Source organism: Podarcis melisellensis (genome assembly GCF_964234715.1).
Source record: "Podarcis melisellensis genome assembly, chromosome: 12".
In the NCBI taxonomy this organism is placed as follows: domain Eukaryota; kingdom Metazoa; phylum Chordata; class Lepidosauria; order Squamata; family Lacertidae; genus Podarcis; species Podarcis melisellensis.
In genome coordinates, this window is record NC_138544.1 from 40,770,345 (window position 1) to 40,789,449 (window position 19,105).

The following is a 19,105-nucleotide window of genomic DNA, read 5'->3' on the forward strand; positions in this document are numbered from 1 at the left end:
CACAGTTTGATTCTGATTTGTTTCAACAAGCCATCATTTAATGTTGTGTCCAAAACATGTCATTCATTGTCAACAGCATATTTGGAGGTTGTGCCATTTAGCTGAGCCCTAGCAGTGGCAAAAGAAAGAACCTAAAAACAGACATCTTTCTCTGTGTGTGAGGGATCTTGTGCAAGAGAAAGGGAATGGCAGTACAGAGGTAGGTATTAAAAAGGACCTGAAACATAGGGGTGTGGTGCAACATTCACCAGCTTAACAGGAGGCATGCCTAAAAACTATACTGTTGGCATCTGTGGCCATCCTCCCATCATTCTATTCAGATGCATGGGTGTTTGGCCATGGATTGGGGGAATAAAATTAACAAATGATTGGCAGAACATGTTGCTTGCTGTACCTGTAATAATTTTGCTTAGTTTTGCATTTAAACAAATTAAGTTATGATTAAAATCCAGATATTGAATAAAGACATTTTAATTGACTTGGGTTCTATCTTTCCTATGTATTGGTTTTCATAAAAATAATACCTTCTGAGTTAGGAGTATACATTAATGTAAATGTGCATAGACATGCAGATTCAGCAGTACAATCTTATGCATAACAAAAAAAAATTCTTTCCAGTAGCACCTTAAAGACCAACGAAGTTAGTTCTTGGTATGAGCTTTCGTGTGCATGCACACGAAAGCTCATACCAAGAACTAACTTCGTTGGTCTTTAAGGTGCTACTGGAAAGAATTTTTTTTGTTTTGACTATGGCAGACCAACACGGCTACCTATCTGTAACTGAATCTTATGCATGTTTACCTTAAAGTAAGTCCCACCATGTTGAATGTACTAATTCAAGGTAAATTTGCATGAGAGTGAGCCTTTAATAGTAGAATAGTTGGACATAGACAATAAAGAAATATACAGCTAATAATAATAATAATAATAATAAATTTTATTTATATCCCGCCCTCCCCAGCCGAAGACGGGCTCAGGGCGGCTAACAACAATCAAATAATCCGACATTCTAAAAACATTTCATCATAAAAATTAATTAAAATCAAATTGATGGCAACCGTTAAGCAAAATTCTGTGCAGATTGCCAGAGGAGGGAGTCAGGCTGCGCCCTGACCAAAGGCCTGGTGGAACAGCTCTGTCTTGCAGGCCCTGCAGAAAGATGTCAGGTCCTGCAGGGCCCTAGCTAGACAGATCTACAATTTTTGCTGTCTAAACTGGAATAATTTTTAAAGCAAGGGCCTTGCCTGTTTTAGAAGCTAGAACAGAGATGAGCAAAAATCTGGAGCTGCAGTTCATTCCTTTCTCGTGAACTTGATTAAGTTTAAGCCTCTACCTTCTGCTGATGGCGGTGGGGGCTATTAAGATGGCCTTCCCCAAGAGTTTTATGGATCTGGTTGCTTTCTGACATATTTTGGGGTTTTCCTAATGTTCTTGGTGCTCTTGGTTAAACCATAGGAAATCATGGTTTGTAGATGCCCTCTTTTGTATTATAAACCCTATTCATCTCGGTATTTTCAGGATTTGAAAGTGAAGAAATAAGCACGTTGTTGGCTAGAGAGCAAATTATGGAGAACAGATTAAATCTGTAAGAAACTGATGGCAAATAACATGCTATATCTCTGACACTATTGTGTCTGTTTTATGTTGTCTAGAGGAGTTGTCCTGTGTGGCAAAAGGTATGTTGCAATCTTGCCAGCAGGGCGAAGAAGTCTGGCTGTGCCAAGTTTGCAATAAACAGTACAAATAATCACACTTTGATTCAGTGGCTATTTCAGGAGTGGTGGTCACAAAAGGTTTCTCTGGTTGGTATTGTTGGGTACTTTCCAGCTTGTGCAACCTGAGGATATGGACAAGTTATTTGGAAAGATGAGAGCTACCACATGCACTCTTGATCCTTAACCTTCCTGGCTTATTAAATCTGTCAGGCAGTTGGTTCAGATAAGATAGTAAATCCTTTATTGTGGGAGGGAGAAGTTCTAATGACCCTGAAGGAGGCTGCAGTGAAAAACAATCTAACACATAATTTACTCCCCTCCACATGCTTTTTCTTCATATTATCAGTATAATTGTGTGTGTGTCATTTTGTTGCCATTGCTTAGCAGTGATTTGACTCCTAATTGTCTACTTCAGATTGCCAGAAATCTACCAGTAAATTCCTATCTACCTTTGGTCCATTGTGTATTGAATTTTCCTTACCTGGTTAAGATGATGAACATGTGATGACAATATTGCACTAGGTTTTCTTGGATGAAACTGATAATTGGGATCCTTTCCAATCTGGTTTCCAGGTTTTGGAACTGAAACTGCTTGGTTTTCTTGGTAGTGGTTGTTTACTGGGTGATAAAATGGGGGGCGGGGAGTTGGCATTCGTCTGTCTGGAGACAATGGAATGTACCTCCAGGGTTGATGTCAAACCACACAGAAGTGATCTAGGGGCACAAGCCTGGGCAGTGTGTATGGAGGAAGTCCTGAGCTATCCAGAAGACAGAACCCCTGAGGTGGTCTAAAGGAATTAAAGCAATACGTTTGGCACCAGCTTGGCTGCAGGGGTTGCTAGGAGGTGGTGTACAAGGTGCAATCCAGCTGTTTTAGGGACTTCACTCCGGATATGTGTAGGATTTATTCCTTAGCCTTTTCTTCTTCCAAAGATATCTCACAAAGCAGCAGAGGATTAGGATCAGAGTTTTCCTTCTCCAGGGTGGACTACCTTCCCAGGTTGACAAGTCCCATCTGCCCCTCACTTCCCTCTGCAGCACGTGCAGAAACCTCCTTGACTGTAGGACCCACTATTGGTCTCATCCGCTCAATCCACTGGAGCCTATCTTTGCATGCAGGGGAAGTCCCTAGTTCACCTGGTTTAGCTGGCCTGTTGAAGCAGTTTCCTGGGGTGTGGCCACTGCCACATGCTGACAGTTTCTAGGAGCCAGAGGTGAGAGTAGAGTGCCAGGTGGGAACCAAAGGAGCATGACATGTCCTCTACAATAGGTATTATCTCTCACTTAATACCCCATATACTCCTCCCCCAAACCCCTCTGAAGTGTATCCCTGTTAATTCCCTTAGTCCTCTTGGTAGCTTTTGATGCCATCAGCCATTGTATCCTTCTGGGTTATTTCTCCAGGTTAGGAGTGGGGAGTCCTGTTCTGAAGTGTGTGCTCCAGAACATGCTGGGAGACTGCTAACATGACCATTTGCCTGTGGGATGGTATTTCAGCCTGTCTTCCATTTTTAACATCTACATGAAACAGATGGAAGATGCTTTCTAATCTCAGGGAAGCAATGGAAATACTGAATTGTAGACAGGCAGCTGTTTTGGCCTAGATGAGGGTGAACAAACTGACAATCTGGACAAGATGAAATAATCATGGATTAGGTATTCTGTCTGTTCTGGAGGTGCTTGCAGTCCAACTGAAGCATCACGTTTGAAGTTTAGGAGTTCTCTTAGGCTCAGATATGTGCTGGATGCTAAGGTGCAGGCAATGACCATGAGTGATCTTTACTGATTCTGTCTTGAATGCAGACTGTGTCATTTCCAGGAGAAATTAGACCTAGTGTCAATCATTCATTCTCTTGTCAGCACCCTGTTGAATTATTACAATGCACTCTACATGGAGCTGCCATTGAGTACAGTCTGAAAGCTACTGTTGGTTCACAATGTGGCTGCCCAGATTCTGACAGAGTGCTTGTTTATATTGCTTTCAGGTTCAATGTAAGGTGCTGACTTTGATCTTTTAAAAATCTCTAAATAATGTGGGACCAGACTATATTGGGAATCACATTCTTCCATATGAACCTGCTTGGGACTTTAACACCACTTCATAGATTTCTTTTGGTTCTGCTGCTGTCTGAAATAGGTTACATGAGGACCCAGGAAAATGTGGTGTTGGCAGAATAACCTCACCACACCCCTTTCAGTGGGCAGTGAAGATTATTTTAAGCAAGTTTTTGTAAGATTCTGACTTTATCAAGTGTTTTGCTGCTATTTTTAAATGCTTGACTGTGGTTTTGCTATAATTTATTGTGGCTGCCAGTGATTATTTTATCTCTGTATTATGTTTAAGCAGCCTTGTGTGCATGGTTCAGTAATATAAACAATAAGCATTCTGAGAATGTTTTCCTGCCTTGTACATTTAACACATACCAGTGAGCCATGGGAAGTTGGTGAAATCATCCCATTCATGAATTGGAAGTTATGTTACTGGGTTCTGGTAAGGTGAAATGCTTCAGCAGATGCATGTGAGGCAGAACTTGGTAAAGAGTAAGATAGTTGAAAGTAGGAAGTGGTAGCATAATACTAAAATGTCACTTATTTTTCTACTTGACTAGATGTAGTACTGCTTGGGAAAGAAACTGGGCTACTTGCATTCTTCCTTTCTTGTATTTACCTTTATCTAGAAGATGCTTGGCAAAAATTTGTTCCCTTTGCTTTACCAAGGGTGCCTGTACCAAGCATATCTCTTATATATAATTCAGAGGAATCTTTTCATTTCCTTGCCTGTTCTCTGTTGAAGTTCCTCCCAACCTTAATCTTTACCCTGCACTTATAAGCATGTATGTACACAGCCAGTGGGAAGAACAAGCTCATGCTGCTGTGAGAAATATACTGTGTTTTCTAAACAACTGTTTAAGTGGAGTCTCTCCATCCTGAAGAGAGAAGCATTACAATTATTTAATTATGCATACATGCATATAGACCCCTCCCATCTGGCTGGGTTGCCCCAGCCACTCTGGGCAGCTTCCAACACACATAAAAACAATAAAACATCAAACATGAATAGTAACAATATAAAAAGACACAGTAACTTTAAAATAAACAATTTATAAAAAAATAACAATTTATATCAAAGCAGTATTTAGTAATCCAATAGAATCCAATAGTAAACAGTAAAATTAAACATCAGCACATAATAATTAAACAGTTTACACCTACCAATTACAATAAAGACTTACTAATCTATAATCAATAAACAGCAAATCACAATGCATAAAATACAACAAAACATACAAAACCATGTAAAATGATTAAATTGAGAAACAAGGACACACAACTTACAAAATTATTTTTTAAAAATATCCCTGAACTTCTCTTTTCCCAGCTTCTGCTGCTGCTCTCAAAAGTCATGGTCTGATAGACTCCCAGGGCTGGAGGGTGTGGCAGGCCAGATGGAAAAGCCATTGGTTGCAGAAAGAGTCTCTCCTCTCACTACTATGGTAGTGTAGGAGCTATATTCTCCCTCCCCACCCCCTCAGTATAGAATAGTGTTAGGAGCTCTTGCTGTGCCCTCTCTCCATGTCGGTGTCAACTCTTGGGAAACTGGGTTAGCATTCACGAGGTGAGGTGACATTTATGGTTCAGGCATTTTTGTAAAACCCAGCAGTACAGGAAAACATAGTGCTACTATGGCTCCCACATTTCCAAAGCAATGCAAATTTTGAGCCCTGTAAATGGTGTCTTTACAGCCACTGATAAAACATAGTGGTATCCTTTCACTATTTTTCTACCAAGAGAAAGTTTACTTGTGCAACAGTGACAGAACTGCTGTGATCATCTGTAGAGGATGCTTATTAAGCTAAGTATTAAAATAAGTGCTTTGTTTTAGGTTTGGATTACTAATATACAGTTGACTCGCAACTTCTGTGGGAGTTACTTTCCATGTATGGCATGTAAAAATAACCCTGAATCTGCCCCCACCCAAGCATTCCTACCTTTCTGAAGCTGGCATTCTGAACAGGCCTTTGCCCTCCATGCAAGGTGGAGAGCTTTTAAACTGTCTGCACATTTGTGCATTTAATATGTGCGGACAGCCACCAAGTGTGTAAAGCTGTGATTGTGGAAGTTAAATGCCATGCAGCGTGCAAGTTGGCTATTACTTCCGAAGGCTATATTTGGTGAGGTCCAAAACTTTTGGAGAGGATGCTTTTGTTCTTTCTCCTAGTTCTTGGCATTGGCTTACTTTGAGAGAACTCAAGATGCTGCTCTCATTTAAATAAAGAGCATTTGTTTTACAGTCATACTTCGGGTTAAATATGCTTCGGGTTGAGCGTTTTCAGGTTACACTCTGTGGCAACCCGGAAGTAATGGAATGGTTTCGCCGCTTGCACACACGCAGATGCTCAAAATGACGTCATGCGTGGAAGTGGTGAATTGCGACCCGCGCATGCGCAGATGCGCGTTGCGTTCGGTTCAGGATGCGAACGGGGCTCTGGGTTGGATCCCGTTCGCATCCAGAGGTACCACTGTATTTATAGCATAAAAGCATTTCTGGATACTACATAAGGTGGTAAAAAATAAAATTAGAAGTTTGGATAACTTAATGCAGGGGTAGGGAACTTCTGGCTTATGGGCCTCATTAGGTCTACCAGGTTTTTCTGTTTCACCTGCAATGCCATTTTGGCCAAGCCATGCCTATTTGCCCTATACCTGATGTCACATCTTAGGAAATGTATGCTTGCAATACAAACACTATTTACTAAAATAATGCAAAATTGTAGTTTACATGTGATAGGCATTCAAAATTAAAAAACATAAGCTATATGAGGTATGTTCATTTGCTTATTTTTTCAGTTTTGTTAATGTTTTATCAATTATAAATGTCTTATTGATTTGTTAAACATATAATATGCTGTAATTGTGATGTTTTGCTTATTTTTTTGGATGCTGGTTTGTTAAATAGTATAATATAAATATAATACAAATTGCAATTGTTTTACTGATGATTTGTTAATTATATGATTTATTCTGTAATTGTGATTTTCTAGGATGTTACTGTTACTTACTGTTTCTAAGCCGCTTTGGGATTCATTTGAATGGAAAGTGGCATAGAAATACAATGAATCAGCAATCAAATCAGGTGTGCAGCAAGTAACAGTCTGGCTCAACCAAAATGAGATTTGAAGGCACTGCTGATCAGAGGTGCTTGCTGATTGTCTGGTCTTGAGGAGAGCTTTGCAAGACTTCACAAGACTTGATAGTCTGCTGATCGTTGGGTCTTGTGAAACCCTTTGCACTACACTGAGATTGAATTGATTATTTGATAGGCCTGTCATATAACTGGGTTCTTTATATTGGTGATTACAAGACTAATTAAGTTATTTGATTAAAAAATACCGCTATAAGTATGTGATGAAAGTTGTGTAGGAACACAGAAAATAAGATGCAAGCAAATATGGTTGACTTGTATTCAGTTAATGCAGCAGAGTTGAGAAATGATGGTGCTTCTGTAGTGTTTTTGTTTTGATGACTCAGCAACTGCTTCAGTAACAGTGTGTTGTAATGTTGTTTAGCAATTAGCAGGTTTAATATTCAGCATTTCCAGTAATTATTGGAGAAGAAATATAAAAGCTACCTACCTGAAATTCATTTTTATAACTTCTGTTTTTGAGCACAATACCTTAACATTTTAAAAATACTAGTCTGTTTAGACATGCTTACAAATAATAAAAACTGGTAGTCTTGAAAATGTGGCTTGAACAGATCACCTGACTTGGCTCTGGCCTCGAAGCCTCACCAAAAGCTTCTACTAACTCTTGTGTCTTTTTCTTGGCATCAGTGGGAACAAAGCTAGTTAATACAACGTTGTGCTCTCTAGACTTTTATCTAGTGGTTGCTATATTTCATAAAACTCTTTATATACCTTCTGTACAAAAGCAGGCACATTTACCTTTCTACTTCTGTACTATTTTTAATGATTTTCCAGGTTTTATCATTTATGTGTTCCGCAATTGGGTTTACTTATGCATGGTGTTCTGCTGTGCATCGTGTCTTCATATGAAGATGCTTCAGAATACATTTAACCATTTGAAGAAGCCTTTATTCAGATCTTTACTGTTGAAAGAAAAAGAAATATTGCACTTTAAATGATGATATTTTATTACAGTGGAACCTTGGGTTACCTACCATCCTCCTTATGAATGCTTCGGGTAACGAGCTCCGCTAACGCGGAAGTAGATTCTCCTGGTTGCGAACTTTGCCCCAGGATGTGAGCAGAAGTCATGCGGCGGCAGCGGGAGGCCCCATTAGCGAAAGTTTGCATCATGTTAAGAACAGTTTCAGGTTAAGAACAGACCTCTGGAATGAATTAAATTCGTAACCGGAGGTACCGCTGTATAGCATCTGTGGTTGAAAGTTAAAATTAAGCAAAATGTTTTCAACATTAGTTATTTGAGTTGTTAGTGATGAAGTTGGGAAGTCTAAACTCTAAAAGAGAGAGCCAGTGTGGTGTAGTGGTTAAGAGCTATAGTCTCATAATCTGGGGAACCGGGTTCGCGTCTCCGCTCCTCCACATGCAGCTGCTGGGTGAGCTTGGGCTAGTCACACTTCTCTGAAGTCTCTCAGCCCCACTCACCTCACAGAGTGTTTGTTGTGGGGGAGGAAGGGAAAGGAGAATGTTAGCCGCTTTGAGACTCCTTCGGGTAGTGATAAAGCGGGATATCAAATCCAAACTCTTCTTCTTCTTCTAAAGGATCCAGTTGCTCTTTACGCCAGGGGTGGCTAATCTGTAGCCCTCCAAATGTTGGACTCCAACCCTCATCTGCCACAACAAGCGTGTCCAGGGGTTGGAGTTGATGGGAATTGTAGTTTCACAACATCTTAAGGGTCAAAGGTTCTCCACGTCTGCTTTACATAGTTTAAGATGTGGTAGTATTGTAAAACATCACTTCCTCACGGCCAAGCTAACGCTTGACTGGCACCCGGTTAGCGGTACACACCCAATTCATGTAGGTTTAAATGCCACAGCTCAAGTAAGAGGCATTAAATGGTCTATGAAACAGGCCCAAAAATATGCAGAATTCTTCCAGAGGAATATCTCCGAATCCCTTATTGTTTCATTGGCGGAGTTGTCTGAACCAAATAGGACTCTGGAGTGGTTCTCCCACTTCTCTGCAGATTTAAGTAGCTTCTTTACGATGCCGGCTCACCTGGTTAACCGAGATCAACCCAGGTTCGGTGCACCTTGGTTTGATGCCAAATGTAAGCAAGCTAGACTCTCTCTCTGTTGTATCTACAACAGATATAAATAAATCACTTCCTCCCTCATCCAACCATTCACATTGGTTAGAATTAATACTGTTGTACCTTTTAAGGCCACAGAAACATAATACAGACATTGAGCTTAATTATTATATATGATAGTAGTCCTTATCCATTTTATTAGCACCAATAAATCTCTTGCAGTTAAGGCTGTGATAGGGGAGTGATACTGGATTTATTTTCTAACAAGAATTTGAATACTGTGCGTGCAGATTAAAGATAATACAGAACCAGAAAGAGGCTTGCTTGAAATATATTTCAGTGTACAAAGAGGAACAATTTCCTATTTGAACATGCTGCTTTGTAGCTAATAAATCACAGCTTATGTATGTGGTATTAAACCATAGCTTGGGCTTGCTTGCTCTTCTCGTTCTTTCATATAGCTGGAAGGTAGGTCTTCTGTTAAGTTTTGATTCACTTTCAAAGAAATTTGGTTTTGTGTTACATATTAATCGAGGATTGTGGTTTTCAGCTAACAGTGATTACCAGTGTTCTGGCAATGAGCTACAAAACCATAAATGACTTGGAGCCTTTATACCTGAAGAAGCACCCTGGAAGCATTGATGGAGAGCTTCTGATCCTTGTTAGCATCCCATCTTTGTGTGTTGCACATAGTGTGATGTGGAAGAGAGCCTTCTCTTGTGGCACCCTGCATGTAGAACGTCTGTTTCACTTATATTTGACTGGCATTAGTCTTGTTTTCATTTCGGCACCAGGTTAAACTTGGTTATTTGCTTAAGCTTTAGTAATTGTTAATCTCACTGATTAATTTGTATTGACTGTTACTTGTATGTTGAGATTATTTATTTTATCACCTTCTGGTTCATCTTTGGCTTTATTACAAGATTGGTGTATCCTGCCCTGAAATTCTCGGATAGAGGACATATTATTTGATGTAAACTGTGGTGCTTAGCTCATACTTGATCTAAAGCCAAGATTCTTTGAAAGTGAAACTAAGCTCTACAGAAGACTTCCCAGCCCTGCAGAAGGAGCAGAGAAGTGCATGGACCTGATCGTTTCCCCTTGGTTTGGAGGTTCATGCATATAATGCTGAACTATGGTTTAGAATTTTATGCAAACCGGGCTTATATTTTGAGTAGCAGTAGAGCTTCTACTTCATAATGGATCTTAATCTATGGTTTGCTGCTTTAAAATGTTTTTCCTGGAATTCTATTGCTTCTTAGGCATTGCTATTTTGTCCTAGTCTTGCAAATGCATAATGTTTTCCAGTATGTCCAATACTGGGCAGTTTGCTCCTAGACAGGGGGCTTTGCAGCTCAGAACAGCATTAGAAATGCTGGAAGTTGATGGCTTTGAATAAAGAAAGAAAGAGACAGTTTTCAGGTAAAACAGTGCATACTCTCATTTTGTAAGGCTATGACAGTCCTGGTTCTCAGTCTTAGGTGTGAAGCCTGCTGCATCTACGTCATGGAGGTGTTTGACTTCCTGAAATAAAGCCTAAAAGAGGAGTTATTTCTGTTCCAGAAACTAGTTATGTCTGCACCTTTACAGAAGAAGTGTCCAGTGTTTATGCAAATGAGATTTCTGTTCTAGACCAGCCATTGTTCCTGCCTTGATGGCTATTGTTAATCCTTTTACCCAGAATCCAATAGCTGGATGAAATGGGTGTTAATCAGGGTTTGGGTGACATTGCATCAATCAATCTGGTGTGATGCATAAGACCCCCACCTTTTCACTTTGCAAACCTAAAATTTCAGGGGTCAGCAACCTTTTTCAGCAGGGGGTCAGTCCACTGTCCTTCAGACCTTGTGGGGGGCCGGACTATATTTTTTTGGGAAAAATCATGAACAAAATCCTATGCCCCACAAATAACCCAGAGATGCATTTTAAATAAAAGGACACATGCTACTCATGTAAAACATGTTGGTTCCCCGACCGTTCCCAGGGCGGATTTAGAAGGCGAATGGGCTGAATCTGGCCCCTGGGCCTTAGTTTGCCTACCCATGGTTTAGATCAAAGAGTGAGGCAACTGAGTTTTGTAGCATAGACACTATGAGATTGGTGCTATCTGGTGTGTTCCTGCTGTCTTGAGATATTATAACGGGTTCCCTCAAACTTTGTCACACTAGAGCAGTGGTTTTCAACCAGTGTGCCACGGCACCCTGGGGTGCCTTGAATGATGGTCAGGGTGCCATGGCCAACACTAGCCTGTCCCTCCCTCCCCCCCATGCCCTCTCGCGTCTCTGCATTCCAAAGGCTTGCACAGCTGTTTGTTGCAGCAGCCCTGGCTACAAGCTCCCCAGGCAAACGGTGCCTCGGGGGCTGGCCATGGGTGCTGGTTGTCAGGAGTAAGCAAGCAAGCAGACAGACAAGCCCCAGGCCCCTGTGGGGCAATGTGAGGAGACTTCTTTCTTTGGGGCAGGGGCGGGGCAGCTCAGAGACCAGGGACGGTAGCAGCAACTGCCCGGAGGACTCCCAAGGAGAGGGAAGAGGAGCAGAGGCTGAGGGAATATTCCACAAGGGAGGGTGTTCTTAAAAGGGTGAGAGGCTGCTAGCTCTGCAGGCAAGGGGTATCATAACTGGGCTCCTGGGCCCCACAGGGGTGCCGCAGAAAGAATATGTTGGGCAAAGGAGCCGTGGACTCAAAAAGGTTGAAAACCTCCGTACTAAAGGATAACTGTGCCAGCCCACTCCCCTTCAGTTGCTATGGAGAGTGTTAGATGTTTTCCCTATTAGAACAGACAGGGTTAAGAGCACTTTGGGCAGGAAGATTGTATAGCCTTCTAGATGGAGAGTTTCTTGCCTTTTTTCTCTTTTTTTTGAAGGCACTAGAGTTTTAGGATCCGTATTAGAGCAATGCCTGTCTATCCTCCAGGGCCTCAAAAGCCAGTGGGATGTTTGCAAACGCAACAGCAAAAGAACCCGTTGGTTCCTCTAGAGAGAGCCTGTCAAATTTGAATTGCCTCATGCGTTTTCATGAGGATGCAAGGTTTCTTCTAATGCCTCTCTGATATTTATATTTGGAAGCATTTTTAAGTGTAGCAATACAGAGTCCCAGTTTGCTCTTCTGAATAGCTGCAGTCCAAAATAGGTGAATGAATAAATTTACATTGTGAATTATTGAAGAGTTTGAAGGGTTTCCCTAAAGAACGGCCTTGCAGTTACCTTGCTAAGTAAAAATTAAAGATGAGCTTGTTTTTATCCCAACTTTCATGAGGCTTCTGTCTTATCCATTTCAGTGGCATAATCACCTCTCTTTTTACCAGAGTTTCAGTTCCCTGGCTAAAGGAACTCCTGGAATAATAATAACAATAATAATTCTATTTATTACCTGCCCTTCATCATCAGGTTCCAGGGTGAGTTCGAACAATTTTCAATTCAATTTTAAAACCGTCAAATCATAGCTTGGTATAGGGCTTAATTCTCTGTATTGTATGTTTAATACACCTTTTAATTATAGATTATGCTAAAATCCTAAGAAGGAATGAGAAAACTCACTCTTGTTAGCGAATGAGCTTGACTGTATCAGGTGTGTACAAGAGGGGGCGGGGATTATGTTTGTTGCTTTCAGAGAGCACAGAGTGTTTTCTTTTGTACCTTATCAGATAGCGACTTGGTATTCTCTTAATATTTTCCTCAATATTAAGGAATGTGCTTGGTAAATGAAATCTGGAATTCACAGTGTCCAGCCTGTTTTCTGGGTCTTCATGCCTTGATTACCGTATTTTTCGCTCTATAAGACGCACCAGACCACAAGACGCACCTAGTTTTTGGAGGAGGAAAACAAAAAAAAATATTCTGAATCTCAGAAGCCGGAACAGCAAGAGGGATCGCTGCGTAGTGAAAGCAGCAATCCCTCTTGCTGTTCTGGCTTCTGGGATAGCTGCGCAGCCTACATTCGCTCCATAAGACGTACACACATTTCCCCTTACTTTTTAGGAGGGAAAAAGTGAGTCTTATAGAGCAAAAAATACGGTACTTCATCTTAGTATTGTGAGCTTCTTAAATCCATATGTTGTATTTTAGCAAAAGTAGAGTGGTGGCATGAACCTGTTAATAGGCAAGCTTCCTGTAGAAAGACTTTCCTGTTGAAGAGCTGCTGGACTGTTGCCTCTTTTTCTCCTGTATTGTGTAGTGGAGCCTTTTTTACATTGATATAAATCAGGGTTTCTGAACTTCTGAGTTCACTATCTCTTTGTTGAGCTTTTAAAGTTGCCATCAACCCACACTTCAATCATTAGGAATGTAAAGGAAATAAAGGAATAAGTATATATTCAACTTTTATTAGTTATCCATCACTATTACTAGGAATATCAAATGTAAGAAAAGGAAATAGAACAAGTGAAAATAACGATGAAACCATGCCTTTCTGTACATGCCCTTTATTTCTGAGCTTAATAGTTTCTATTTTTTTGCTCTGTACCATGTAGGGTATGTTACACCCCTAGGAGTGCTGTTAGACTCAGATCCTGCTTGCATGCTTCCCACAGGCATCTGCTTGTCCACTATGAGAACAGGATGCTGGACTACATGGGTCATTTCCCTGATCCAGCAGGTTGTTAGGTTCTTATTGCCCTTTATGACCCCATGGTCTTTATTCACATCCTGCATCGTCCCATTTACCCCAGGAGGTCAATATAAGCTGCTTTGAGAAACCCAGAATTAAATTACAGGGTGGAATTGCCCTGTTTTTCCTCTTCCCCATCCCTAGAGCTTCACATTCCTATTATATATTTATTTATAATTTTATTCATAAAATGTTTGCTAAAAGTATGTATGAAACTTGAACTTTTCATGTCAAGAGCAAATTCGAGATCTTTTTGATTCAGTGAGTGCGTGACACCTCATCCTCTTTATATGCTAGCAAATGAAACTTGTGTTTTGCTAATATGAGCAGAGGTTTCCCAAATCCATGTGAATTGATGTAAATTAAATAATGATTTAAATCGGCAAGAGAAAAAGTTGGAGTTCCCACTGATACGGCATATATTTCTTAAAACTTAATGGTGTTTTATTTTACAACTAACAATAGTTACTGTTTTTACCTGTGTATAAGACCGTCAATCTCCCCAAAAAAGCTCAACAAGTTTGGGATTGGTGCTTTGAATATTTAATAAAAAAGCGAAGTTGCTTTGTTTGAAGTTAAAATATTGATTTCTTAATTTTGGGTTCAAAAAAATAGGGGTTGTCTTATATATACATGCGGGCATCTTATACACGAGAAGATATGGTATTTTCTTACAACCAAGCCTTTCATCTATTTATTTCATGTTATACATCTTACAGACCTTGTTTTTTTTAAAAAAACAACAACAACCCCTATATAGTTCAAAATATTGCTGTACAAGTCTCTCCTATGACTGGCAACCATGACAATTGATTAAGTACATCAGGTTATTTTTATTTTCTTTCTAGTTATGCTCCTTTATATTTCACTTTGCTTTGGCTTTGCAACCCTTTGGTTGCAAAGTAGCAACCAAAAATGAAATACCAGTGACTGATAATTACTGGCAGACTAGAGCAGTTTATATTCACAAGGTGATGGTGGTTATGTTGAGCTGGTACAGTGTAAGGGCAGTATTCTACCAACTTCTCCATCAGCAGAAGAATTGCCACTAGCACAATGAGACTTCGCCCATCCCCCTCTATGCACACCCCACCACCCCACCATTTCCCTGAATCTGCTCTGGGGGGTTGGGGAAAATCTAGAACAGATTTAAAGGGGTGTACGAGAAGGGGGATAGTTCTGTGCAAGCAGACAGCTTTGTGCTGATGAAACTACTTAGCACTAAATTGAATACAATCCTAAGTATTCATATGTGAGAAATGATCAAATTTGTTCTTTTACATAAAAGTCCTTTGGCTCAAATGTATCTCATAGAGGGTCTTGGTTTGGCTTAGAGATTAACTGTAGTGCTTATATCTAGATATTTAATATTAACTTATTTAAAAGAAATGTTGGCTGAAATCCAACACGATGTGAGTTGGCATTTGCAATCTGACTACCCCTTCCTCTTCTGTCTATCTGCACTGTCTGCCTGCAGTGCCCCACCCACTTGCTCCAGAGGTTTGAACAAGGCATAGTGTCAAAGGTTAGCTGCAGAGGGAAGAGAGAAAAGGAAAATTGTGTTGTGCAAGCAGAAGTCTGTAACGTTGGCAGATACACAACTGAATATCACCCTTATTATATATACTTAAAAAGCAACACACACCATTTTTATACAGCCTAATTATCACAACCCAGCATTTGTGAGTGTTTCTTTGAACTTATATTGCAGTGGTGGTCTTTAAGGCATACTTAATATTCTACATTTGACTCCCAGATTTTATAATGCTCCGATTTTAGATTGTTCTAGTGGTGAATGTGTTGACCTACATTTATGCTAACTTTTAGCTTTCAGAATAGCAATGGCCTGGCCATTTTGAAGTACACATAGTATTTTCTCATTTGGAGGGATTTTTATACAAATAAGTTGTCTAGTAGTATTTCATGGATTGTTGTAATTTAGCTGTCAATGTGGTGTTAGGATTACTTTTGAATTAGGTGCTCACATTTTGAGTGAGAAAAATGCACATTTCCTACTTTTATAGCAATTGCGGTTTTTTGGATAATGATGTATAACTTCAGCACTCTGGATCATGTGAAAATGCCCTACTTTGAAATCTCTGTAAATAGGTAGTCTCAGATATTATTATGGGTGAAAAACAGACTTAAATGGATTTTTAAATGCCTTAATATAGATATGGGTTGAACAGTAAGTTCCTCTTTGTGTCTTGTAGAAGTTTGAGTCATATTTAGGTAAAATCGTTTCTTTTCGCTGGTGATATAGCAACTTTACAGGCTAATCCTATTTAACTGAGCTAACAGAGCCATGCATAATTTTTAAGGGAACAGGAACACTTGTACAAATCAATACATATCAGGATTATAATTTTATATTGGTCTGTCATCTGCTACATGATATAGTAAGCATTTTTAATTTTATTTTTTTAGGGACCAGTTATTCTCCACAAGAAAATTCTCATAACCATAGTGCTCTTCATAGCTCAAATTCACACTCTTCTAACCCTAGCAATAATCCAAGTAAAACATCAGATGCAGTAAGTATCTATGGTGAATTATTCAACTTTGTTTTACTTTATTTAACCCACAGACAGTGCCTTCTCTGGCTATTTTTCAATTAATGCAAATTATTAGAGCAAGACTGGTCAGACTGTGTTCCACATTAAGTATTTGAGTTCATAGCATGTAATTTGAGTGATAAATACACATTTCAGAAAGCTATTTTCTTGCTTATTGTTTTGAACCCATTGGAAATATTTACAGTGGTGCCCCGCAAGACGAACGCCTCGCAAAACGAAAAACCCGCTAGACGAAAGGGTTTCCGTTTTGGAGGCGCTTCGCAAAACAAATTTCCCTATGGGCTTGCTTCGCAAGAAGAAAGCCCATAGGGAAATCTCCGGGGACCTCTTTTAAATGCTAGCGGTGGGGAGCAAAGCCTCCCCCCCCCTCCGGCATTCAGAAGAGGTCCAGGATGGCCGGCGGGGGCCGAAAGGCTTTGCTCCCCACCGCCAGCATTTTAAAAGCAGTCCGGGATAGCAGGGAAGCGCTTCCCGCTATCCCGGAGGGCTTTTGAAGGCAGGCGGGGGGGGGAGAGCAAAGACCTTTGCCCCCCGCCCGCCTTCAGAAGAGGTCCTGGACCTCTTCTGAAGGCGGGCGGGGGGCAAAAGTCTTTGCTCCCCCCCCCCCCGCCTGCCTTCAAAAGCCCTCCGGGACAGCGGAGAAACGTGCTGCGTTTCTCTGCTCTCCCGGGAAGGCAGGCAGGGGGGACAATGACTTTCGCCCCCCGCCGACCTTCAGAAGAGGTCGGGGGACAGACTGTCCCCGGACCTGGTCTGAAGGCGGTCTCCATAGGAACGCATTAATTGATTTTTAATGCATTCCTATGGGAAACCGTGCTTCGCAAGACGAAAAACCCGCAAGACGAAAAGACTTGCGGAACGAATTAATTTCGTCTTGCGAGGCACCACTGTATACCCATTGGTGTGTGTTTAGGGAGTAGACTGTGGGATTGTGCATTCTGTCCCTTGGTTTGTCTGATTGAATGTTCAATTCCAATCTAAAGAAATTTGGACAATCCCAGATTCCTTTTCACAACATTGATTCAACCCAGTTTGGAAACGGAATTTGGATCGTCCTCAGATTGAGCTAGAAGTAATTATGATCAGACTTAAACCAAGTTAGGTGGGAAGGCGTGCACAAAAACATGATCCAGTGCTGGAAGCCTAGTTGGCATTGTCTGCACTGACCTTAATCTCTATGAACACAAGGGTTCCTGTTACTAAATTAAAGTATATGTTAAAGGACAAACTGGAAGGAGGGGTGTATTTTTTTTGGTATAATATATTAAGCTGATTCCATCACTTTTGCCCTCCCTCCCCCAAGTCCTATGATTCTGCAGATGACTGGTCTGAGCACATTAGTTCTTCTGGCAAAAAGTACTACTATAACTGCCGAACAGAAGTTTCCCAGTGGGAAAAACCAAAAGAATGGCTTGAAAGGTAAGTACTAATATAATAGGTGAAATGCAGTGTTGTACACTTGATATGATTTAACTGTTTGCTTTTTCCTCTCCAGAGAGCAGAGACAAAAAGAAGCAAGCAAAATATCTGTCAACAGTTTCCCAAAAGACAGAGATTACAGGAGAGAGGTGATGCAGGCAACTGCTGCTAGTGGGTTTGCTAGTGGAAGTATGTATGTTTTAATACAATAAAAAAATCTGCCTATCCATTTTCTATTCTTTGTCAGTAATTTCACATCAAAACAAATTTTACAGATATGCCAAACTTTATATGTGTTTTCTTGATGTACTTGTGCCTGATTCTTGCATAGACACTGAAATGGTTCCTGTGATTTATTTTATGAGCATGAATTGTACTCACAGCCCTTGCACAAAGCACCATAAACTGGTGCTTTTTCCCTTTCCTTTAATGACAAGTTCACCAGCATGTCTAAAGTTCTCTGTTTGGGTTGAGAATCAAGATTGCTTTGTGTATTTATTAATTTCAAAAATGGGTCAGTTTAGGAATTGTTATAAATATTGCACATTCCACCTTTCTCATGAATTTCAAGCACAATTGTAAGAAGATGAAACCTTTCGTTTTTATATTAAAAATATTATCCTATGTCCCTTTACAACGTCAATGTTGTCCCTTTACAACTTCAATGTTGTGTAGGTTTGAATACAAATGCTTCTGAGTTTTCAAACTTGGAGTAATTAATTTAGAGATGTGTCATTAATTTTTATTATTTCATGCTGGAATACTAGATGCAAGTGTGTTTAGCTCCCTCTAACCCTTGAAGGCAGTAATGTCATTGCTTCTCAAGAATATTTTAGCAGCTTGTCCCCAGAAATGGTAGTTCCACCTCCCTCAGAAGGTGAGGGGGGCCTGGGAGAGGGCAATCTTTCCCCTCTTTCCTCCCCACAGTTGCATTTGGTTTCTTCACCAGGTAGCTTTTTGCAAATGTTGAAGATACATCTCATTACCCTAGCCTTTTGACACCTGAGATGTGCATTTCCTGTAATTGGAATCTGTTTTAACTTTTTAAATTTATTATGAAGTGTTCAGATTGGGCTGTTCCTCTTGCAAAAGACTCAGGCAGGAGCACATAATTGTGTGAGGTAGACTGCGTCTCAGTTTTTTCCTCCTGCCTAGGACAGAGCTCTCACTATTTTGTTGGCTGTTAGTCAGCTGAGTCCTCTTTAACTCCTTTCTTTGTTATTCTTTGTTACTTAGTAATCTTCCTCTTCTTTAGTTGTAGGATACTTTTTCCTGTCTTTGTTACTGTTTGGTGTCAGTCCATTTTTTTACTGTTGGGTTTCAGTCCTTTTATTTGTCCTCCACTGAGGTAAAAACAACAACTCTTGTCTCCTTGCTAAATATCTTTTGCTATTCAATGCTCAGTGTTTTACTTCTGTTTAATTCTTTACTACTGGTCTTTGTTTCTTGTCGCTGGTCGTTTCCGTTTTGGTGGTGCTTTTGACACCTAAGAAGTGTGTTTTTGGGGCCCACTCTATTCCTGTGATTGGAATCTGTTTTAACTGTTTTTAATT

At 40.3% G+C, this 19,105-nt stretch overlaps 1 protein-coding gene and 1 pseudogene across 5 annotated transcripts in view; one reads left to right on the plus strand and one right to left on the minus strand.

Moving 5' to 3' along the window:
* LOC309353232 (ethanolamine-phosphate phospho-lyase pseudogene) overlaps positions 1-19,105 on the minus strand; it is a 359,600-nt pseudogene that overhangs the window by 169,756 nt on the left and 170,739 nt on the right. The window lies entirely within an intron of this gene.
* The window catches only part of WAC (WW domain containing adaptor with coiled-coil), a 45,446-nt gene that overhangs the window by 11,467 nt on the left and 14,874 nt on the right, over positions 1-19,105 (plus strand). For all 4 annotated transcript variants that reach the window (XM_081882359.1, XM_081882358.1, XM_081882360.1 and 1 more), the window contains exons 4-6: positions 15,985-16,091; positions 17,437-17,552; positions 17,629-17,741. In XM_081882359.1, the coding sequence (XP_081738485.1) occupies positions 15,985-16,091; positions 17,437-17,552; positions 17,629-17,741 (336 nt within the window). The remainder of the gene's footprint in view (positions 1-15,984; positions 16,092-17,436; positions 17,553-17,628; positions 17,742-19,105) is intronic.